A 25,693-nucleotide genomic window follows, 5' to 3' on the forward strand; every position below is an offset into this window, starting at 1 on the left:
ATCTAGGTTGTTTCCATTTCCTAGATATTATGAATCAAGAGCATTAATCAACAGGGCTGATCAAGTATCTATGGAGTATGATACTGAATCTTCTCAGGCTATGCCAAAGAGCCGTAGAACTAGGTTTTACATTAGATCCATGTTTAGCTTTCTGAGAACTCTCTACAGTGATTTCCACAGTGGGCATGGTGGTTTGCAAAGCCATCAATGGGGAATCAGGATTCCTCTTTCCTAGAATCCTCAGCAGCATTTGTTGTCAGTTGTTTTCTCGATCTTAGCCATTCTGTTAAATATCAGAATAGTTTTAATTCATATTTCCTGACTGCTAAGGATGTTATCTTAGCTCTGAATCTTTAGACTTGAATAAATAACCTGAAGTTATCACAGAAGCCAGAAAAGTAGAAAAGGGTGATGAAGGGATAGGGAGGGAAGTCAACAGCAGGCAAATAGGGGTGTGTGTGTGTATGTGTGTGTATGTATATGAGTGTGAGTGTGTGTCACCTCTACCTGTGAAGGGAAAAAGAAATGTAATAGAAAAGGACTGGGAAGAAGAAAATAACACTAAGGATATTAGGAAAAGCCATAGGAAAACATTATTTTATAAGCTTACTTAAAAACACAAATAGTACAAATGGAATTATGCCACACAGGGTGCTAATGCTCCCCAAGAAACACAGACTTTCTAACAAAGCCCCAGTTCAGGCAAGGGAAACCTCCCTTTGAGGTGTTGAGTCAGGGCATTCCAACAGACTTGAGGCTACAGAGTCTACTGCCATTCCCTGTGGTTGCATCCAAGAACCTGAAGTTAAGGCCTTAGTCTAGAAGACACCACATATTTCAGACAGAGGATGGGGAGTTGGAACTGAGCTGGAATCTTCCTCCTTGAGGACCAATTCTCATACTATCCAAAGGTGCTATGCAAACTACCAAAGGAGAAGAACTTAAATAGCTCATAGTTGTAAAATCTATGAACAGCAATGACAGTTCTGGCAAGATAGCATCAATAATTGCAATAGCATCACAATGTTACCTAGGAGGCTACCAACAACTGGGACACAAACCTACTCTGCAGGAAGGATTTCATGCCTAACACTATAAACCTAATCAACTACCTGTGGTTAACAGGTAACAAACTACCTGTGAGGAGAATCTACCAATGCTATTTCCTTAAACAAATGTAATTTTTAACTGTATTCTAAATATGTCTCTTTATACCCACAGGTAAGGGTAGCTCTTCCATCAAAGAACCTTCTTTTTATAAAAGATAAGAGAGGATTACAGAAATCCACAATTGGTTAAAATACAGAGAATTGGATGCCTAGCCCCAACTGGTATGTCTATAAAGCAACCCCTACACCTAAGGCTCAGGGATCATGTAGAAGAGAAGAGGGAAAGAGTATAGGAAGCAGATTCTGGATGCTAGATAGTGATTTCTAAACATGTCAGGTACTCTACACTCAAGGGGTCACTACAATATAGTTGCTGATACAAGACCTATTTAATGACAACACTAGTTAATACAACAAAGTAGACAGGAAATTATGACAGAGCCTTATCCCAGATGAAAAGCTGCATATAAACAGTGGTTGCTGAGAGAAGGAGAATCAGACTTCTCCAGAGACAAGTCACCTGACAGTTTATACTCAGCTGCAAACATGTGTACAAAATAAAAGCAGTGTATTAAATGGGCTAACTGGATGGATTTTTTTTTTCAATATTTGCCTGTGTGTGTGTATGTAAATAAAAGTAACTGTGTGTAAATAAAACAAAAGTAACTGCAGAAACAGAAGTCATGAACTTGAGTAGTAGAAAAGGGAATGGGAAGGGCTGGAAGAAGGAAGGATGAAAATGATGTAAATATAGTACTTATGCATGAAATTCTAAAAGAACTAATTAAAAAAAGTTCGCAAGGAGATAAGTATGGCTAGAGTAAATCAAAACATAAAAGACAAATCAGAAGCCTGTTACTATATAGTAAAAACTACTATTAACAAAAGTCAAGAAAAAACGAAAACGACCTCTGAATTTAAAACCACATTACAAGGCTTAATATATAAGTAACTTTACACACTAATAAGTAAAAGATAAGCAAATATGAACAGGACAGGCTACAGAAGCAGGTAAGTCTAAGACATGCGTGAAGGTGCTCAAAATAACTAACAAGGCACAAATCCTATTTATTTTTAAAGATTTACTTAATTTACTATTTTATGGGTATTATTGTTATCCTGCATGCATGTCTGTGCACCATGTGTGTACCTGTGGCCAACAGAAGTCAGAAGAGGATGTCAGATATCTTGGGACTGGAGTTACAGAAGGTTGTGAGCCACTATGTGGATGCTGGGAACTGAACCTCTGCAAAGTCAGTAAATGTTCTTACCACTGAGCCAAAACTCAAACCCTGGGCTAAATCTTATTTAAAGCTATTCGGAACACTATGTTTTTTTTTCAACTGTTAGATTATCAAAGATGAAAAAAGTCACTTCAATCCACGCATAAGTGAAACTGCGAGTAAATGCTTTTATTGGTAATTTGCTAGTATATATTAAAATTATATATGTATATATACCTTCAAATTATAAATATGCTTGCATGAAAATTATCAGTGTACAAAATTAAACACTGTAGGTTGATAATTGCATAACATTCAACTATCACTCAAATTTTTATCATGGTAATTAATATACTAGCATTTGAGATAGCTGAATAATAGTTCACTGAGTAAATGTACATCTTATTGCGTTTGCAACAATTCTGAGCTAGATATGCGTTCTCAGTTTTAATCACTACAAAGCATATAATAAAATGAACATCTTCAAATATTTACTTAAGAAAAAGTCTGTGAAGCAGACTAATTGGGCAAGAGGGTGCAAATACTTAATGATTATTGATCCACATTATGAAACTGTTTTCTAAAAGCTTGGTACAATGTTCTTTCCAGCATATTGTAGACATTAGACATATAGTCAGACTAAGGGCAATTTTAAGAAAACAGGATGTAATTTGGGGAGGACTGAATTGGAAAAGCATTTCTTATTTGTTTGAAGCTTAAATTTTCTATTAAGCTGTGTCAATAAATTGCTAGCCACAATTTAAAAACAACACTTATACAAACACAACCTACATAATATTTTGCTATTGTTTGGTGGTCCTAGGGAACAAATATAACCTTACCAATGCTAGCAAATCAAACTGTGTAGTCTCTTATTCTTCTTGTTATGTATAAATCAGTCTACCTAAAAAAAGGTTTCAAGGCCTGATAGTTTAGTAACAAGGAAGGGGGGGAGTAGTTAATAAATTATAATTTATAATTACTTTAGAGAAGAACAATAATCTTAAGTCACTTTTTCTTACCAGTTTAGTTGGAGCATCCTTAATATAAAAACCCAAAACCTGTCATGTTGGCAATTCAAAAAATTCCAGGTTTTTTATTATTTAGGGTTCTTAGACAACTCAATTGGTTATCTATGTAAATACTCCCAAATATAAAAGTAACCTTTCCCCAGACATTTGCATTAAGTACTACTTTTTCTAAACTGGGCATGGTGGCATAGAACTGTAATCACAGCACTCAGGAGGCAGAGGCAGATGAGGATTTCTGTGAGTTCTAGGTCAGCTGGGTGTACAAAGCAAGTTCCAGGACAACTAGGGATGTTACACAGAGAAATCTTGTCACAGGAGTGTGGTGGGTGGGTATTAGTACTACTTACGTGTAGTAAGAGCATAAACATTACTTTAAGTCATGAAAATCCTCCACTGAATAGGATAAGCTTAAGTTTTCTTACATGTAGATCACAGAACGAATAGAATAATTACTAATAGAATAATACAGGACTAATAGAATAATTAATTCCAACTCTTCTCTAGAAATGTAGAGAAGACTTCTTCCAAGGGCTATAGAAGAGATTAGTGACCATTAAATTCTATACAACATTTCCTCTTGGTTTTGCTATTTTCTAGACAATAAACAGAAGGGACTGCTGGATATATGACAAGGAAATGACTCAGTGTCTCAGAACACTGAGAATATTTTGTTTTCCACTAATCAAAGTCTACAAACAGTAGTGTGGTCTATAACAGGGGCATGGGTTTAAATAGTTTGGATTACATTCTAGGGGAAAAGACAGAGAACGAGAGATTAAATGTACAGTGAGAGCTTATGATCGTGGACCCTTCCCAGGGAATGAACCCGCGCCCATCTACCTCTAACACTAACATACATGTATTGTATGGACAGGCCAAGTCAGACTTCAGTAACCGTTAGCCTCGCTATGACGATGTTGGAAAAACAGCCTCCATTTTTTTGTTTTCTACTTCTGAAACCTATTCAATATAAAAGTAATATAAATTATGATAGTCTTCAGGGTTTGCAATGAGTTTCTGTTGACTATTAAGTTTGTGATTACAAACTTTCTGGGTTTTTTTATACAAATTAGAATTTTTATATAATTACATTTTTTAAAACTACCCACTGACTTAGAAAATCTGCAAATTATCCAAATATTAACATATTCTATTACATGTAGCACAGTCTGGTGGGAAGAACAAAGATACTGAAGACAGAAGAGTCTCACATTACCATTTATTAGTTGTTTCTTTAGACAAACTTTATCTGAGTCTCTGCTATCTCATCTACATATTGAAGATAATGACACCTAATTTCAGAATTAGTAATTCTGTAGGTTATCAATACACTTCCTCCCCCAACTTCCTCTATGTGCCTCAGAGTCAAACCAGCTTCCCTTCATCACCAATAAAAGATATGCTTCCTAAAATAAGCTTCCTGCTTATTATTCTAGGTGTATGACAATGTCTTCCTGTGAGGAAGACAACTGAAATACCTACCTCTATTTCCCATGCTGGGATGTTCTATAACATCGTCAACTGTCAAATTTGGAGTTCTTATGATTTTATTACATAAAACATTTCAGCAAAGCTGGCTAGATTCTCTTGAATTCTTATATTTATACATAATTTCATATTTAAAAAGAAATATCACGCTCACAGATGAGAAATGTATGAAAGCTAAGACCACACACAGGAATAGATTTTAAGATATAAAAGATCAACATAGGAAAGTACTGGCACTTCTGTCACTCATCAAAGCTTTCAATCAATAATCAACCTGTAACTCAGAGTTAGTAAGGGTTCACATCACTTGAGATAGCTGATGCTTGACAAGAGTCAACAGGCATATTGACAGTGCCACATTTTCCTCCATGGTCTCTATCTGGCTGACATGTGTTACATCATCAAAAGGTAATATTTATGGATCATATCATCTAACCTCCCTAAAGAAAAAAGAATTACTGAAAAAAAGAATTAACTTAAAGCCCTCTATTTTCTACATAGATTAGTATTTTAAAATTTCATTTGAAAAAAAAATCAGTCTTTTACAAAATAACAGTAGAAAATAGCTGTCTATTGCTGTTCTTAATGATGTACAAGTAGAAAAGTCATAAACTAAAATTCATTTCTGAAACTTAATGTCAGGAACTCTGGAGAGGCATTGTTAGGATTCTATATTGGGATAGTAACTATAATGGTAAAACGTGTAATGAATGCTTATATATCCCTGTGGATTTCTCCGTTTTCCCAGTTCACTGGTATTATTGAGCAGAATTTCGTATTCTAGTAAAAAACTTAAGTGAACCTCAGTGTTTATAGACTCATCTATTTGCCATTGTTAATTAGTTTTCAATTGATTTGACTTACTTTGTTTTATACTAAAAGTTAACGGTATGTTTAAGGTAACACTATATTTAAGATACATCAATAAGAAAAAATGAGGGGGCAAGAATATTCCCAACTTAAACCTACCAACTCAACATACAGTGAATGCTTAGTAATAATTTTATTGGGGGGGTGTGAGGAGATGAACAAATGGATAGAATAACTAGGACAGTAAAGGAAGGAATGACAAAAAAAATGACTAGAATCTGAAGGCAAGTATGTAAATAGCTTGATTTTAAAAAAACACATACCAGCAAACTCACTCTCAAATCACTGCAAAGTCTAGGACAGTAGCATATATAGAAATGGCTTATGAATGCTGGTAGACTACCAAGATCATGAGCTCCCTAAGCTTCAACAATGGGGACTCCAGAAAAGAAAACATGAGATGCTTTAAGAAATTGTTTGCATTATTCAGGCTAAGATGAATACTTTCATCTGTCACTGGAAGAAAGTGGTCTCAAACAGTTAACTACTTACTTTTGTCCTCTGAACATTTTAATGTATTTAAGTTAAAAACCAAATACATTTGCATAATTAAATGCATTAAGCACTATAGGCTGGGCATTTAAAGCTATTCAGAGTTTAAGTTTGTAGTGTTGATTCTCTCCTCCTACTTTTATGTTGATTCTGAGAATTGAACTCAGGGCCTGAGATAAGTATATCAAGTGCCTTTACTCACTGTGCTATCTTATAGACTAAGCTATGCAGGTTTGTATTAGTGTTTTGTATTCCAATAATTTATATGTCTGTTTCTATGTTAGTACCATGCAATTTTTGTTGTTATTATTAAGCAAGAATTATAAATCTATCACTTCATTTAATTCAAAGAACAACTCTAAGGTATGTAGTTTACACTTCATTTTATAATATGGAAACTTCATAATAAAGGTTTACACAAATTGTTGAAGGTCTTTATATTTGAATTCTAGTCTGGTTAAATTCAAAACTCATCCATATTCTCAATCATCCTGCACTCTTAGAACATTCAACAAATAATATTGAGCCTCATAATAAAAACAAAAGGGAAAAAATTGATGTAACACTAGTCCTTTTTAAGTTTATACTCCAGTGAAAGAGCTAGAGAATAAATGTCAAAATGTCCCTATGTAATGGCTTACTATAAAATGAGGGTGCTATGAAAGAGAATGCTGGACAGGAAGGCCTTTTCTAGATAGATTTCTATGACTTTCTGAACAGGGAATGTTTAAACGTAGAAAAACAAGGGCATAAAACCAGGATTATTTGTCTTTTTGGATGGCTTCTCTTTTCTTAAGTAACTGGCTGGAGGGAGAAGAGTGCAGTGTAATTTGTTTAGTGAATTAAGAGTATGAATACATATCTCACCCACAAATCTTGGTGTGCAGAAAGAATATTTAGGACTACTTTAGACTAGGTGTGGTGGTGTATGCCTTAGATTTCAATACTCAGAAGGCAGAAGTAGGTGGACTTACATGAGTTAAAATTGAGACCAGCCAGCATACACAGTGAGTTCTAGGACAGCTATGACTATATAGTGAAACCCTATCTTAAAAATAAAACTCAAAAAACTATTAGTGCTGAGAATATGCCAAGGAAAACAAAATAATCTATTTAGGATTCTCTAAGTTGTGGCTACAGGCAATAGCAGATAAAAACAAAAAAAGTGTAAACAATTAAAAAAAAAAACCAAACTATCAGTTTTCCCCTGGTATTCCAGTGTTAACAATTTCAGAAATATAGACATATAACTGAGAAAAAGAAATTGAAATCTTCCATAAATGAGTTACCTAAACTTATTCCAGAGCATTAGAACTTTTCCATGGGTAATGATACTATTTGGTAAATTATGTCATTAAAACTGTTAGTCATAGTCAATGCAGATTGACAAGCAAATACTGGACAAAATGTCAGAGAAACCAGTTTCCACATATTTTTAGTGACTGAACTAATAGGTTTCTTTTATAACTCTTTTGGTTGACTTAATACCAATGACTGTTGAAGAGGAGATGCATGCTACTGATTTCAATTATATAGAACCTATTTTTAATTATATAGAACCTATATCAGTAAAAATCCTTCAGAAACAACTATAAATAAAAATTAATTAACAATGAAGCTAGGAGTCATAATGCATTTAATCTCAGCACTTGGTAAGCAGAGGCAGGCAGATCTCTGCAAGTTCCAAGCCCTCTGGTGATCTTTATAACAAGTTCCTGCCCTATAAGGGCTATTAGTAAGACCTTGTCTCCAACAAACAAAAAAACAAGCGGCTTCATGGATGTAGTCTCTCTGGCTTGTACAAAGATGTTCCTCTGGCTTGTACATGGGGACCACACAATTTCTTGTTATCTGCATTTTGACCAGTTGTGATGATACCATAAGTGGACACATTAACATGGAAGGGGGAAATTCTGTGAGGTCTCAACCATAGACAAAGAACTTTAAGCAACTGGGGAATACTGAGAATAAGCAAAATGGTCTTCCCAGTGAAAATAACCCTCAACTGATATTGGTTACCAGTATTAAGAGTTAGCCCCAAGATCATATATATCATACAGACTGAGCAACTTGTTTTTACTTAGAAATGTCTGTATGTGTGTGTCTGTGTAACAGTGCTTAAAGAAAAAGAGGTCATGAATGAGAGACAGAACCAAGAAAGTGTAAATGAGAGGGGTTGGAAAGAGAAGAGGGAAAGGGAAATTGATGTGAATATAATTTCAAAAATAAAAACTTATTGAAGCCGGGTGGTGGTGGTACATGCCTTTAATCCCAGCACTTGGGAGGCAGAGGCAGGCAGATTTCTGAGTTCGAGGCCAGCCTGCTCTACAGAGTGAGTTCCAGGACAGCCAGGGCTACACAGAGAAACCCTGTCTTGAAAAACCAAAAAAAAAAAACAAAAAAACAACTTATTGAAAATAAAAAATTTAACAACAAAAAAGATTAATAATGACAGACATTATTAATAAAATAATCTCATCCCTTTTCAATTTCAAGCTAGAAAAAAATCAAAGAACATGATGGGATATATGTATTTTGAAATATTTCATTTTAGAAATAGCTTTTAGAATTTGTTATAGTTATGATTCAAGTTTTGAAATCTACACAAACACTGGGCCAAATAACTGACATCCTATTTTTGACTCTATATATTCTAAAATATAAGACAGGAGCCATTGGAGGTAAGATTTAGCCACAGATCACATAGGTGCCAAGGCATGGTGTTACACTCAGATTTTACATGTCTTGAAAAGGTGAAGATGATTTTAATTCTGTACATCTAGAGCATTCAAAGCAGAAAGGAATTAAGAGAAAGAACACACAGAACAATTTAGTAATAAGCTATATGACAAAAGCAGAATTTAATACCAACATAAATTTACAACGATATACCTTTGTGCTGGCATTTCAATAGTATTGCTTTTGTACTGTTTTTTTTTCTAGCATTCTCCTATTCTATATTCTCATATTCACTGTCTACTGACAACTATATGAGTTAAATACATATTCCCTGAATAATAGTAATTAGAGTAGCATGGAGAACAGATGAGATTTTCCTACCATAAATATTCTTAGTACAATTCAATTCATGTACTATCAGGCAGTCGTAATTGTAGGACTAGGAAGTAGTGTGGGAAGTACTGAAATTGGAACTAAGAATGGCTTGTAAACTGGTAATCTTAAATCATTTTAAAGGGTATGTTAAAAGATAATAAATTTTTAAAGAGTAAAGAATGTATTACAGATGGTTTAACCATCATCTGCATAGAGACTGGCTTACTCTTAATAGTAAGAGGCCATCACCTTTCACCCATTGCCCCTTCCCCTTCCTTTCAGTACTATTAGGAAACTACTCACAAGTGTACTCCTGTACAATGCTGAGCAGTAATTATGACTTGCTGACAAAGAGATATGAACAATTACGGAGCCCATTTTGAAACCCTACACTAATAAAGTCATTAGATGCTGCCCTTGCCATGATCCTTCTAAAAGCTTCTGAAGTTACAAGAACACACGGCATTGTTTGCAGGGACAATTGCTGCTGGCAGAACTGCAAACCTTGAGTGAAACCATGCTGCAAATTGATCTTGACATTCTGTTAAGACCGCCACTAAAAATCAAAAGCAGAGGAGAAAAGGAGAAAATGAGTGGGCAGGATGTAATCATGGAACAGGAGGGGTTCCTCCTCACCTTCTCTCCTCCCTCTTCACAAAACAAACCAGGGAGAAAATGACAAACTCTCCTGGTGTTTTGGAACCTTTATTTTAAAGCATTAATTAAGCCTTTGACCTGGGATGTTTAGGATGGCAATATACTTCCTTTAAAAGTACTGGAAGGAAAATGTTGCACAAAGGAAATATAGCTGTTTTGAGAAAATTATATGAAGTCTGGCATGATGCCTCTCTGGAAGTCTTAGTACTTAGACCACAACATATTCATCTGTTTTATCAGATAACTCTGCAGAACCCTTATTTGCTCCTAGGTTACCAGCTGGAAATTAACACTCCTCTTGTCTTTCATGCAGTCTCTGCACCTGGGCTATATCTGCTGGATTAAATGGAAGTACAGAGTTAGACAGTTAATATCAGCAGTTAGGCTTCAGCCAGGCATGAACCACCAAGGAGTTTGGAATTAAGGGTAAGCCACTGTGAATATGACTAATTACTGAGATGGAAAATACAGATGAAGACAACCTACTGATGGTAAGTGCTTTAAGTCAATTAACTCTTGCTGAAGATTAAGTAATGTGGAAAACTATTGCTTGAGTATTAAGGCTAACAAGTACCTGTCATCCTAACAGCGGAAGTTTGCAGAAACTTGAAATAACAAACCCAGGAAGTTCAAAAGCTGATATCCACAAGCAATAGAACTATGTCTGTGAACACTTGTATTAATTGTGCATACAAAATTTAATGCAATGCTGTATGTGTTACATGCAATTTGTGTAACCTAGGCACTATCAGAACTCCTAGTTGAAGTTACTTTCAACACTCTTTAGAAATAATGTACAATGCCTGATTTACTCTTTTGTGCAAAATTTACAGAAGAACTTAAATAAGAAATTAATTTTTAAAAATTATTATAAGTCCCAGAATATTGAGCTAGTACTATCCTAGTCAAACTTAGTGTTTGACTTTAGGTTTGCTATAACTAGGTATTGTATACCAGCATTGCCTTTCAGGTGCTCCTAATAAGAAGAGATACCTATTAATCTCCACAGATTCCTGGTTAATATTGTGCTTTACCTATGACACAGTTGTGATGTAATCTTCCTTAATGAAGCACCTTCAGTCTAGAACACACTCAAAGTGGAAGTCTTTCATGGCACTCTTCTCATGTACCAAACAGGTATCCAAATAGATTTAACAGAAGCAAGAAAAACTAGTACTCATTGTGCTAGTGTGCTATATTGTCTTATTTATGATAATTCAGATAGTGCTCAAATGAAATGCATAGTTAATACAAGTGTTCACAGACATAATTCTATTGCCTGTGGATATCAGCTTTTGATCTTCTGCCCTTGGGTTTGTTATTTCAAGTTTCTGCAAATTCTGCTGTTAGGATGAAAGGTACTTGTAACCCCAGTATATAACTCAACATATGGCCAGTCCAATTCTCTCCTCCTATAGTCATTTACTTTTTATAGTTTGTTTTTGTTTTGTTTTAATATATTTTGTTTACTTGGGTCAAGGACTCATAGTCCCGCCTGTACATCAATCCTTATTTTTTTATTGGATATTTTATTTATTTACAATACAGATGTCATCCCCTTTCCCCTTCCTAGAACTCCTATCCTGTTCACCCTCCTCCTTTATGCTTTTATACCATTTTGATTACATGCATGTATTACTGTCAGTTCTAGGTTGAGGGTCTTTAGATGTAAATAGTCAAGGAACAAGCAATACAATAAACACAAATAGTCAAAGAAAAAGCAAGGCATTAAACCCAATTACACTCCCATGATCACTGTTTCTAAGGGCTTATCAGGATGACCAGAGTATCTGAGCCTACTTCCCTGTCCTAGCCCAAGGTCATTTTCATGTTTGAAGCCTACTTCCTTGTTCTAGCCTAAAATTTAGATTCCTGTCTGAAATTACTTGTTTATTCTAGCCTAATATTTGATTCCAGCCTGAGATTACTTCTTTGATCTTGCCTAAGATTTAGATTCCTATCTGAAATTACTTCTTTGTTCTAGCCTAATGTCAGATTCCTGCCTGAAGCCTACTTCCTTGTCCTTGGTCAATGTCATATTCCTGCCAAGCAGCCCATTTCCTTGTCCTTGGCCCATGTCAGATTCTTGCCAAGTAGCCCCAAAGGCTCTCCGCCTCTCCCCCTTTTTTATTTCATTAGCAAGACTGAGCCTGTCTTAGGTCATTCTGACAAGAATGCCTTACTTACGCATCATGGAATATGCATTATCAAAAGCAATGCACTTATGTCTTAGGTTGGTAAGGCTCTGTGCAGAATCTTACCCATCCTTGGCTTGCCAGCTTGTTAATTTAATAACTCTGTCTGGGGGTACCCAGAGTGCAGGAACAGGAATGGGGTAAGGAGCTATAAGACTTCTTGAGGTTGACATCCATTCTTAAATTTTAAGTAATCATTCTTCCACAGCTAAGCATTAACTCATCAAGAATATAATGTAATAAAAAACATTTTTTAAATTGTATTAGCTGACTCCATGATATTTTTCTGTTGTTACATATCCAAAGAGACAATTGATCCTTGCTCTACTGGCTAAGAATATGCCAATACTGAATTAAATCACTACTAAAATTTTTGGATCTGTCTATCCCAAATGGGTGAAGTTAATTCTCAGCCTGGTTCAGACCATACATGTTTACATCAACCGGTACCTCCGCCTCTGTCTACAATTATCTTAGCCACTGAATCCACTCCAAACACTCAGCTATGATGTTTTAAATAGCAGTACACTTTTCTATATCTGCAATCAAATAAACTAGAAATGCTAATATGCACATCTTTGAGTAGAATGAGTAATAATTGGTATTTTATTTTATCTTTATTATCTCTTTCAAGTTGTTCTGAGACCCTCTGAGGAACAGAAATTCACAATGAAATTTACTTCTAAACACTTTGGACACACTTTACAAATTACTTTGTCTATCTTGCTTACAAACTATTTTTGAAGGCTAGTACTATATGCTGTACAGCATTTCATCTTCAGCTTCTCAGCACCAATTCTGGTTCATATTAAATACTCAGAAAATATTTAATCAGTGGATAAACACTGAGGAGAATATATATATATATGTAATTTATATATATTAATATATTATTTATATATATATTATTTTTCTCAAGGTAGTTGTTTTAGAGGATAAGGCTATGTTCAGTGGTTAAGATCAAGTGTTGCTTTTAAAGAGGACTGAAATTTGATTCCCAGCACTCAAATGGTGGTTCACAACCATCCCTAACTCCTTTTCCAGGGGATACAACAATCTCTTCTGACTTCCATGACCACCAGGCACACCATTGGTGCAGACATATGTGGGCAAAATTTTGAAGCACATAAAATAAATTTAGTAAAGAAATTTTTAGATCTATCTGGAACTGATTTATAGAATTTCCTTGTTTAGTAACACCTGGAATTGTTTAATTCTTTCACTTATACTATCTTATATTTCTATCAAGAATCCTAGGCAAATGGAAAGTTAGAAAAGTATACCTTTTAGCACCTCTGAAGACTACCACAGACTTTCTCTTTATTTCTTTAAAATAAATGGCTCTAAAGATCCAACTAGACTACAGCCAACAAGAGTACAGACCTTTCCAACTGAGAAAGAACATTTAAATAAGAAACCTTGAAATTTAAGTGAAGTTTTTAGGTGGAATTAGATACATGTATTTATTTCCTAAATACTATACTCAATAAAAACAAGCTTTTCTAGGAGATCACATTTAGTAAGGGAGAGGATGCTACCTAATGCTACTAAAGTTTGGTATCTCAGTTTAGATTTGGGATGTTCCATGTTCAATACAGAAATCATTGTAATTTATTTTGTATTGACATAGATTGTCCTACCTAGATAGTTATTTGCATCATTTTAGGTATTAGAAATCCAAATTAACACAAAACAACTTATAAAATGTTTAATAATCCATTCTTCAGTGAGGTGTGGTGGTGTGAACTTATAAACCCAACACCCAAAAGGCAGAGAGGATAGAGCTGGCAGCCAGTCTTAGCTATATGGTGAGGATCTATCTCAAAACAACAAAATAAAAAAGTATTAAAAATTTGTGAGACAAATCAGAAAATTAATTTATATTAGTGTGACTCTTGCTCATATCTGTAAAAACCAAGGCACTTACTTGGTTCAATATCTTTCACTCATCATCTAATACATATATTATTCATAGCAAATTGTGACTAGAGAACTAACGTTTCTTTTTTCTAAATTTTTAAAATTATTTTTCTATCGGCTATTTTATTTATTTACATTTCAAATGTTTTTTCCCTTTCTGGTTTCCTCTTCACAAATCCCCTATTCTGTTCCTCTACTTCTATGAGTGTGTTTTCCTATCCACCCATCCATTCCTGCCTCACTACCATTGCATTCTCCTATGCTGGGGAAATTGAGCTCTACAGGACCAAGGACCTCCCCTCTTATTGATGCCAGGTAAGGCAATCAATCCTCTGTTACATATACAGCTAGAGCCATGGGTCCCTCCATGTGTACTCTTCAGTAGGTGGTTTAGTCCCTGGGAGCTCTGGGGGATCTGGTTGATTGATATTGTTGTTCTTCCTATGAGGTTGCAAACCCTTCATCTCCTTCACAACTGACATTTCTATGGACTTAACTATAATATTTCTTAAGTAAGAACAGTATTTGATCAGCATGTTGGTTCTCATTTTGGATATTAATATCCAGAGGTGTAACATTAGATTTTGTTCCATAAAGCTATCAAGGAACCATCTAAACAAATAGTTCAGATGTAGGATTCTCTACATTTATACGATTGTTTATGAGACACCCTGATATGTGACCAGAACGACTACCAAGAATTTATTTCCAAATATTCTGTATCTATTATAAAGAAATCACAGTTAAAGACTGGCCATAGTTGGTAGCATGCTTGCTGAGTGTGTTTGAAGCTCTAGGTTCAAACCCCAGCACCACAAAGCTGTTTGATGTCAGCTTGGGCTTCCTGAGGTAGGAGGCAGGAAAGCAGGAAGATAGAAAGGCAGGAAGGAAGATGGACAGGTGGGCAGGCAGATATAAATCCTAGTTAGAAAAAAACATAGCATGAATCTCTTGATCTGGGGAACCCTCTATCTTTGCATATGTAAATTTTCTAATTCAGTTCTCTAGTAATATACAACTGATGCTCTAACCCCATTAAGGATATAGCTCACTGCTCAATAAATATTAGTACATGCAATATTTTACTGAATTGAGAATGACAATTGAAAAGTGAAAAGAATGATGCAATCATTTTTTCCTGATAAACATCTTTGGATAAATGTGGTATAAAATATCTAAGAAGGACCCTGCAGCAGGAAATCCAATTAAACAATTTTCTTTAAATGAATCTATAATATGTAATAAGAAATCTGTGGCAATAAATCAACTTAATTATCTTACAGTTCTATAGATCTAAGGAAATCCACTTTTGCCGTTTTGGGGGATATGCTATTTTAATAAACTTTTATCTTGTATTTATAAAATATGCATTTTCCAATTTGCCTTAATAATAATGATGGGACTGCTCATTAAAAGTAGTTACAGCATTCTACCTTCTACTCTCATATAGAGAAATGGCAAACAATAACTATCTTAAATTCCACAAATAGTTCCATTCTCTTTCATTGCACTGTCCTGTTTGTAGTTTCTATCAATGTTTAGTAAACTGAATTTCCAGATGTTGCTATTTTTAGTCTTTAGTATCATTTCTTACTTTCACGACAAGAATGGATACTATATTTCTTAAAATGTGGACTGAAACTGCCTATCATACTTCACAGTCCTGAAATTCACTGTGTAATAGTTAAACAGAACCTTTCTCTTTTTTAAGTGTCATAAGGAGTTAATAGGACACAGCTGTACTAGCTCTTTCTAATAAGCAGCTTCTGTCGCTTTGGTCACCACAGGTGTCTCTGTAACCTGCAAACTCTTATTACTAGTGTATCAAAGTTGTGCTACTCAACAGACTTCTTTAGTAAAACATAACAAAGCAATTACATGGCTGTTGATTGCTAGTCATAAAAAAAACCGTCAAACACTGTTTTTCAAAAGAATCTACACTGCTATTTTTTTGTCATTGTAAAATAAAAGGAACTAAGGAATTAAATGGAGGATAGAACAAAATGACAGCAGGTAGCCAGCTGAACTTAGCCACTACAGATGGTTCAGAAATAGTGTTTCCTTCTCCACCGAGCTGTGGATAAAAGAAAAGGAGGAGAGTCCTGACTGCCAGTGAATGGCAAAAGATTTAGCCAAGTCCTTGGTCTACATATTTTGCCTCATGAAAGACCTTCGATGCTGCATTTTTATCTGTTTTTGGCACTGCTTTTCATCACCTTTAACTGAGTGTGAGTAATAACCTGATTTAATTTAAACAAATACAGGTGCTAAAGGTTCTTTATTTATGTATAACAGGGAACATTTCCAAGGCAGAATCGAGTCATCCTAGAAAATTTCCTAACCATTTGCTTAAAGAAATGAAGTATTAGATGAAAAAAATTGTTCCACTACTCTTTTGCCTCATGGTTAACGGAAGAATCTTTTCAGATTCAGATGATATAAAATTAAGTCTGAATAATGATCCAAACTCCAGTCAGCCATAAAATAATAAAAAGACAAATCAAATGTTTTCTAATTGTTCTATAATTGCTCGTTAAGGAACTATGATAGGGCTGCTTTGAAGTGAATTAATTTAATCTTTCTCCCTGTTTAGAAGTCTGTGATTATGACTGTTAACACACCAAAAGTAGCATGATGGGATGTTATGACCACAGTGTAATTAAACATGATAAAAAATATTTCAGAAAAAATACTGGGAGGCAGATTATGAAGAATTACTTACCACAGATATTATGATCAGCAAACTAAGTTTTATGCTGACAACTAGAAAAGGCTTTTTTCCCTCCTATGGAGAATATGGATGCCCTGCTGGCTGTGTGCTAAAGAATGTGTGCAATAAAGCGATTAGATCAATTAGCATATGCTAGAGTAACGCTATTACCAACTCCACTGGAGTAGTCCAGGATGGTCTGCCTTCTTCACTGATGTTATTTTAAAAAACAAAAAACAAACAAACAAAAAAAACCCCAAAACTTATTACTAGAATTACTATTAGATTTGCTTTGCATTTTTTATGAACATAATAAAAACACAGATTTTCTTTAAATAATCAACAACTTACTAGAAATGTACTCTGCCTTGGTGTAGATTAAAAGACAAAAATACTTTTTTTCCGTGTTATTTTTTTAATTTAAGAAAGGTTTTATAAAATATATTTTCATATTTATAATAGCTGTATGTGTTAGCTGTAATGGGTTTTTTTCTACTGAAGTATAATGGAAGAACATTTAATGGTGAGGCTGGACAACATTCATAATGATGACAGGGAGAAGTCAAATGCAGGACTTTTTTTAATAGAAACTTACAACTTTCGAATAACAGTATTACCTTGCTCTGTTGGCATCCTTTGTCAGATCCCAAGCCCAGGTTATAAAATTTTGACTCAGATAAGAAACAATGGATTCAGCACAAAGCATTTGTGAGCAGAACACGTTGGTTAGTACACTTTCATCATGGTGGAGGTAGATAGCAAGAAGCTTTCTCTGAAAAGAGGAGAAAAGACCAATCAATTAAAATATCCACTAAAATAAGACTTCTAGAATACAAGAGAGGTTCAATCAGAGTCTATGAACAGCAAAGACAATTTAAATGCTACTCTCTAAAAGCACACCTTATCTTCAGGGTTCCCAGAGCACTGCTACTCTTAATATATTTTATGTCCTTATACTCTAAAGAGGTTAGGATACTCGAATATAGTTTCAGAGACCTTACATTTCTATTAACATGTGGGAGCCTAATTTGAGCAGAATTGCTACAGAACTTCACTTTATATAAATAAAATATTTTTAACAGTCTTCATATTTAATGCATACTGTATTAACTCTAAACTATTCACTAAGACAGCAAAATTCCTGAAAAGTGTGTTCTACTTGGAAAAAGTCTAAAATGAACTTTTTAAATTTTAATTCAACAATTTGAAACTTAACATGTGTGTACATTAAAGAGTGTGTACCACTTAACTGCCACTTTGAAAAAAAAAAAAAGACAGAAAAACATTTAGTCTACAAGAATGACACCGGCTTTCTTAAATGTCTCCTGTCATAGTTAGACAGTCCATAAAATAGCCTAAAAAGCAAAATTAAACGAGATAATTTGCAGTGTCTTAAGTGTTACAATGACAACAAAGAAAGCATGAAAGTATTTGTTCACTTTTTAGTGCTGAGTCTAAGAACAGACACAGATATCAGAAAAAATAAAGATAAAAATTTGTGGCAGGGAATACATATAATAAGGATACAAACTTCTTTATGAAATCCTACCAAAGAAAGATTTTAAAGAAGTGGGAGATCTTTCTTTTCATATTACATGAGGGTGTAATAATAGTAAATGAAAACGTGCGGTGTGGGATTTTCAACAAAAGAAAGTGTCTAAACAGAAGGGTCAGACTGGTGAAAGGCTAACAAAGTCTGATGCTTAGAACAATACTGATTAAGAAATTAGATTAAAAAATAATACAAACGTAATCATGAAAATTCTTTCTTCAAAGTACAATTTTTATTAGATGAGAATAAGATAGGCAGGAAAATTTTGTAAAATCATCTATTATAAACAGGATACACTAATTTTACAATTATTATTTACATAAATCTCCAGAGTGTATCTGTTAAGCAGATACTCATATCATTAGCATATGAGGAAATTCAAGTTTAGAAATGACTTATCCCATCTTCCAGTGAAGTCAGTAAGAAATTCAGCTAGAATTAGCACCTAGATTGTCTGAGTCCGGGTTTGGCACTCTTTCTGTTACTAGAGTAGTCACATGGAAATTGGACACTCTGTAATCAGAGGCATGTGGAGTACTCATGTAAAACAGAGGCAGAATTCACATGACATAGTGAGCAGGGCCTCAGAGACAGCATGTAATTGGAATAAGGATAGGATGCCTGGCTATAAATAGCTCAGCTGATCCCACCATGATTCTAGGTGTTAATTCACTTATTCTTTCATTCAATAAGCATTTGTTGAAATTCCCATTGTGTCAGACCCAGTAGGACACACAGGCAATAAAATGATGAACGGAACAGACTAAGGAATTCTTCACCTTTGATAAGGACTACAGATAACAGTAACAGGTCTTCTAGGAAGTTTGTAATCAGACACATTGTTGGAGAGATACTTATCTGGCAAATTCCACTCATCCTTAAAGGCTCAAGGCAAATGCTTCTATGAACTCCCCTTAATTCCCTTAGTCAGAGTTAAGAGCTTCCTTTTCTGGCTGGCTTCTAGCTCTCCCCATTAGTACTATAACTGTTTACAAGCTTCCCCTCTAGATAAAGTCTCTCAAGGGCCAGGACTGGGTCTCTCAGTCTTCTTTGGATCTTTCAACTAGCATAGGTCCTAGCCTGTTACAGGAAATAAACTCCAATACTGATCTTAACCACAGCCCCCTGGAAAAAAAGACACCAAATGTCAGAGATAAATGCTAAATCTGTTTTTTATTAAGTGAATCAAGACTCTTTGGCTTCCGAGAAAGAAACGTGAACCTGGCTGCACTAACAAATTCAGGGCTCCTCTTTTTAGCTTTCTAGCTGAGTAGACAGAGGGATGTCAACCTCTAATTCGTCTAGATCGTATCTCAGCAACTACATTTAACGAGAGTGGGAACAAGAGAGCTGTCCGGTTTTAAATCAGCAGATTTTTAATCAAACAATAGCAATAGCTAAATCGTTAAAATGCTTACTTTTCTTGAGAACATTGCAAAGGAACATTTAGACTTTGGGAAAGAGATTAGTGATTTGCATCGATATCTCACTGATTTAATTTAAATGCTCTCCCAAACCAAACACATATGTGCCCAGGAGGTTACTAAGACACCCAACATGCAGAGTTCCCTATAAGTGCAGCTGATAGTGCAGCTGATAGTGTTGACTGAAACTAAACTTGGAAATCCAGGGTGCTAATGCACAATATCAAGCAATAAAAAAAGCATCTCTTTGGCAATATTTAATTTTAAAAAGAAGAAAGAGGCAGGAGGAGACCAGGCACTGTCTGTTTTGGAGGATCAGGCACTCTGCATTTCAAAGCATGGGTCCCTGCAATATCCAGGTTACTGTGCTAGAATCTCGACTATTCTATCGCATTTGTGAGAGGGAGGGCAAAGATGTGTTTACTCAGTGATTAGGCCCTTAGAATAAGCCTCCAGCTCCTAGAGAGACAGCTCACCACTTATTCATTTGGGCCAATTCACAAAGCCGAGGAAGATTAAACATCCATGCTGAGAAGACAAGCGAATGCAGACGGTGAAAAAGAAATAAAAATTCTTTAAAAACTCTGAGATGACTTCATTATTTTTCCACAAGGAAACTTTAGGAAAGTGTTTAGTTAGAGAAAAACCCACATTGACCTCTCTGTAAACCCTTAATCTTGCCTTTGTGGAGCCAATGCTTTGTGGAAAGCGACTGGCTCACTGCGCTCCTCTTTTCACTGGAAGCTGGAAGAAAAAAGGCTCTGGAGAAACAGTTTTCCTTCCAGGGACACAAACCCCTGACACTGTTAAACATGAGATGCCAGGAATACACACTTAAAACTTCTCACTTTAAGTCCTAAGTGGAACGTGAGAAAGATGATGAAAGGAGTATCCAAATAGAATCTTCAGGCCAGGGCACTCCCAGAACAGCTTTCAAAGAGGAAACTGAATATTCTTAGTCTTGCTTTTCTTACATAAATTTCCAATACTAATGATTTTCCCCCCTTTGCTACAATGACAGTAAATAAGCAGAACACACTCTTAATTTGGGATATAAAAATCAGATTAAATTATAGGCAAAGATAAAATCCAGGCTCAGACTTCTGATTCTTCTACTAAGCTCAATTAAGCATAGACCCAAACAGACAGAACTGAGTTTAGCAAATCAATTTAGTAGAGAAGAAACTACAAAGTAATCAAAAATCTACGTTCATAAAGAAAGAGCATCTGGCATACACAAAAAGCCCAAGGAAAAGTTTTGTTCTTTCATTACTATAACTTGTTTTTTCTTTTGTCCATTCATAATTAAGTCCATTGACATTTATGAAGTGCCATAAAAGACATTGAGAACATAAAGTTCGAATCACAAAATTCCCTTGCCTTATAGAACTGGGGAAGAAGAAGAGCTATGAGTGAGATAAATGTGCAATCATCATACTATATAACAAATGATAATATTCAATAAGCGAAAAGACTTTTCCCCTCCTTTTTAGCTTGGCAGAGAAGAGAGAAGTCTGGTAGCCCAAAAAGCAAACCACACAGACTTACGTAACTCTGACAGCTGCTTTGTGGTCTAAGTTTTGGTAACACTGTAAGGAAGTCTTCCAGGCTTAAAACAATAGAACAACCTGGTCTAATCCCAGTTCTGTCACCTACAACACATGAGGCAAGACAAACTGGGAAGATTTTAGATAAAGTACATTACATGCTTATTTACTGTACTAAGCCTGTAATGGCTACTAGATATAAAAGTACTATTAAGATAAATATTCCAGAACTATCCATGCAACACTGGAAAGCAATTCCTAGAAAAATGAGAGCCATGAAAATAGTCTGTATTTTAAGCAGCTCTCTGAATTTTTCCATCTGGCAACAGAGACTGGGATGGTAACTATGCCTTCAGTGTAGAAGCACCATCAAATCTAGAAGCTAAGATATTAGGCTGATGCTCAGAAATGGCTGACCAATGGACTTGACTTTGGGCTACAGTGTTAACACATAATGTTACAGAACTGTAGAACGTTAGAATGAAAAGAAAAAGGCTAGTTATGTGGTTCAGCTGGTAGATTGACAGCTTCCCATGTCTGATGCCCGGAGTTCAATCCTGACCACTGCATAAACCAAGTATGGTTGTCTATAATCCAAGCACTTAGGAACAGAGACAACTGGATCAGGAGTCACAAGTCAAGATGATTCTTAACCACATATCAAATGCAGGCAAGCCCTGAAAAAAAAAAGAGAAAAAGGGAGGAAGGAGGAGGGAGGGAGGGAGGGAAGAAGGGAAGGAAGGGAGAAAGGAGGGAAGGAAGAAGGAGAGGGGAGGGGAATATGCTAAAGGACTACTTGAAATGCTTGTTTTCAAGTACCATGACATGATCTGTGTTCTTTTAGTGATTTTAATGTTGGTATGACAAATAATTTGGAAAAATATTGACTGATTTTTTTCCAGTATAAGGAGATTGAGTGTTAAATAATTTCCATTATTGAACGTGGTATCTGCTGAATTACTATTAATACTCTTGTGGAATGGTTTAAATTGATGAGTAATTTATTGATACAAACACTTGATAGAATAAAATATCTCCTTATATCTTCATTACACCAAATAATTTAATACTGATACAATAATATCTAAAATAGATTAATATCTAAAATAGAACACATATGCAAATTTTCTCAATTGTTTCCAAAAATGTTCATTTGCAGCTGCCTTATTTTAGTTCTTTGCTTTTTAATTACTTAACTTATCTCATTACTTTGTGCATGTGTGTACCAGGTGCATATGTCCCATATCCTTTATGTAAAGGATAGAGGACAACTCTTAGTTCTTTCCATCAACCTTGTTGGATTCAAGGGTTCAATTCAGGCTGTGAATAAAGCTTGTACACAAGTATCTACTGGGCCCTCTCTTCAGCCCCATTTTCTGATATTCTGAGTCAGTTTTATGTAGATCAGGTTGGCCTTGAACTTGCTACACAGAGGATGATCTTGAAGTCCTGATTCTCCTGCCAAGAGAACTTGGATTAAGACTGTGTGCCACTATCCCAAGCCACAGTGGTATTCTTGTATGTGGATGCTCGACAGCCTCATCCAGTGTCCAGTGTAAATTATATGGTAAAAGCAAAGGAAAGGCAGCCAGGAGTCAAACTGGATTCAAAGTCCAGCTTTACTTCGTACCAGCTATGTGGATCGTAGAAAAATTACTTTTACTCTTTTGTGTGTCATGTATCTCTAGAGAACTGAAATTCACTACTTTTTCCAACTGGTAATAGTAAGGAGGTGAAATTAGTCACTTGTGTTATCACTCTGACCAAATAACTTGAGAAGCAGCAGTGCAAGTGATACAGGGTTTATTTGAGCTAATAGTTCTGGGAGACACATACAGCTCACCATTGTGGCAAGACATAGCAGCAAGAAACTCTCATTCACCATCTAGAAACTGATTAATATTCATGTTCAGCTCATTTTCTCCATTTTCTTCAGTCCAGGACCTTAGCCCATGGAATAGTGCCACCCACAGATGAAGTGGGTCTTCCTCCCTCAATAAACTATACAATCCCTCAAAAGTATTCTCAGAGGCTTGTATCTCAGGTGATTGTAGACCATGCCAAGTTCACAATATTAACCATCACAGGACATAAACTAGCAACTGAATGGCTATAAGCACAACTGAAAAAAAAATCAAAGAAACAAGTTGGGCAAGTATCAGTGCCAAATACCAGTCTGTAAGAACCCTTGGCAAGAGCCGGGCGGTGGTGGCGCACGCCTTTAATCCTAGCACTTGGGAGGCAGAAGCAGGCGGATTTCTGAGTTCGAGGCTAGCCTGGTCTACAGGGTGAGTTCCAGGACAGCCAGGACTATACAGAGAAACCCTGTCTTGAAAAACCAAAAAAAAAAAAAAAAAAAAGAACCCTTGGCAAGTTTGGATTTTTTTGTTAGGATACTTACTGGATACTTATCATATACTGTCTTGATCAGGGCACTAATGACACCAATACAATCTGTACATGGTTCTCAAAGCCCTCTTAGAGCTTACATTTTTATTTATTATTATTTACATATTTTTAAATAAAGTATAATTATATCACTTTCTCCCTTTTCTTTCCTTACTTGAGCCCCTCCAAAATTTCCTCCCTCCAACTCTGATCACCAGCTAGATAATGTGCTATCTGATGGTGAATGGTAAAGGACTATAATCCCAACCCTTGGGAGTTGATTGGAGGAGGAGCAGAGAGAATTTGGGGGCCAGCTCCAACTATATAGCAAGTTTAAGGTCAGTCCGAGTTACGTGACACCCTGTCACAAACAGCCAAAAAACAAGCAAGCAAGCACATAAGATTGAGAACCACATGCAAGTTGTATTGTGAAAAACATTTCCTTGTTCAATTCTCAAAGATGATTTCAGAAACCAATAGTCAGGAACCAAACTGGAGAAGTTCCTAAAGGAAACAGCTACCTAAGATGAAAAAATGCCAAGATGATACCTTTGTCTTTGCACCCCCTGAAGCAGATGCTAAAAACAAATGCTTCTGAGTTTCACACAGGGGAAGCAGTCATATGAAAGACAAAAAGTAGTGGAGGGGGTGAGGAGTGAGGAGGAAAAATAAAGCCAAATTTTCGTTATAAGCTGACAAATGTTTATTAGGTGTAGGTTTCCATCAGTTTCAATTGCTCACACTTAATACTCAGGCCCTGAATTACCTTAGCTTAAGGCCAACATGTGACTGAAGTATTTTAAATAAGGAAATAAGAGGCTCAAATGTCTGGCTCTTAACAACAAACTATAGAGATGGAGATATGTGTCAGGGAGCAATGGAAGTTTGAGGAAGAAGCATAGGAGAGGAAAGGAAACAGCCAGTTCAGTACCAGGGCCTCAAAAAAGAACCTCTTAAAAGAGCTAGAGCTATACCTCCATGGTAGAACATGAAAGAGGCTGTGTTTGATCCTGATACCTCTCACAGGCCACACTCACATAGGTAGGCAGAGTTTTTCTGATTCTGATAGTATCTCTTGAGAGGGTTAACATTATCTCTAATAAATAACAGCCTGTTAAATAGGTAGAATAATATGAATATGACTTATATACTTTGAAAGGTAGTAGCAAACGTCCCCTGCCACTGTCACAGGGGTAAGAGGCAGGGCGAAGAGCTCATAGTCCATAGTTCACCTATTTCATTTATTTCCACATTCAAAGGAATGGGCAAACTACATCAGAGAAGAACTAAATTAACAATTAATTTCTCATTAAAATATATTAATAATGCATTCTTGCTAAAAATCAAAGGAATTATAATGATTTGTAGGTAAATATGTTCAGTAGACTTTAAACTACAACACATCAAGCACTGTTTGGCAGAGAGGTTCCAAAGCTTAATAGTGTGAATTACAAATACAAACTGAGCTTAAGTACAGTAAACTGTAATAACTCTTTTCAGGACAGAAAGGGTTAAGCTAGGGGCTAATATATGCTAAGTAAGTGCTCCATCACTGAGTTGTATCTCAAGGCCTCCCTCTCCTCCTCCCCCTTTGATTTTGCTTTGTAAGAGAGGGCTAACCTATGTAATTCAGACTGGCTTTGAACTCATAAATTTCCTGTCCCTAAATATTAGGCTTACAGGTGTGAACTGAAGTGCCTGGCTCACTCTAAGTCCTCATCATACACTTAATATACATGGTAAAGACTGTCTGTAGTAGGTCCTAAATGGCTCCATTTTTTTTCCTTAGTGAAGAATCTCTCATTTTTGTTTGTATTGTTTTAAGGTAAGTAATTGCCTAAGAAATTAAAAGTAATTTTTCCTGTTAATAAGCACATGTGGTTCACTAACTTTTGGCCCTTTAAGCAGATGTGTTAGCTGGAGTTCCAGCAGTCACCCTGAATGATCACATAACCTGAATCTTGGTAGTTAAAAAGAGAGAGAGAGAGAGAGAGAGAGAGAGAGAGAGAGAGAGAGAGAGAGGGAGAGAGAGA

The 25,693-nt window shown here is 35.7% G+C and overlaps 1 protein-coding gene across 1 annotated transcript in view; it reads right to left on the reverse strand.

Annotated features, from left to right (window-relative positions):
- Positions 1-25,693, reverse strand: part of Faf1 (Fas associated factor 1) — a 300,812-nt gene that overhangs the window by 85,596 nt on the left and 189,523 nt on the right. Inside the window, exon 13 of the mRNA XM_028787832.1 lies at positions 17,367-17,521. Coding sequence (XP_028643665.1) covers positions 17,367-17,521 — 155 coding nt within the window. The remainder of the gene's footprint in view (positions 1-17,366; positions 17,522-25,693) is intronic.

This window comes from Grammomys surdaster, unplaced genomic scaffold (genome assembly GCF_004785775.1).
Source record: "Grammomys surdaster isolate TR1022 unplaced genomic scaffold, NIH_TR_1.0 100, whole genome shotgun sequence".
Taxonomy (NCBI): domain Eukaryota; kingdom Metazoa; phylum Chordata; class Mammalia; order Rodentia; family Muridae; genus Grammomys; species Grammomys surdaster.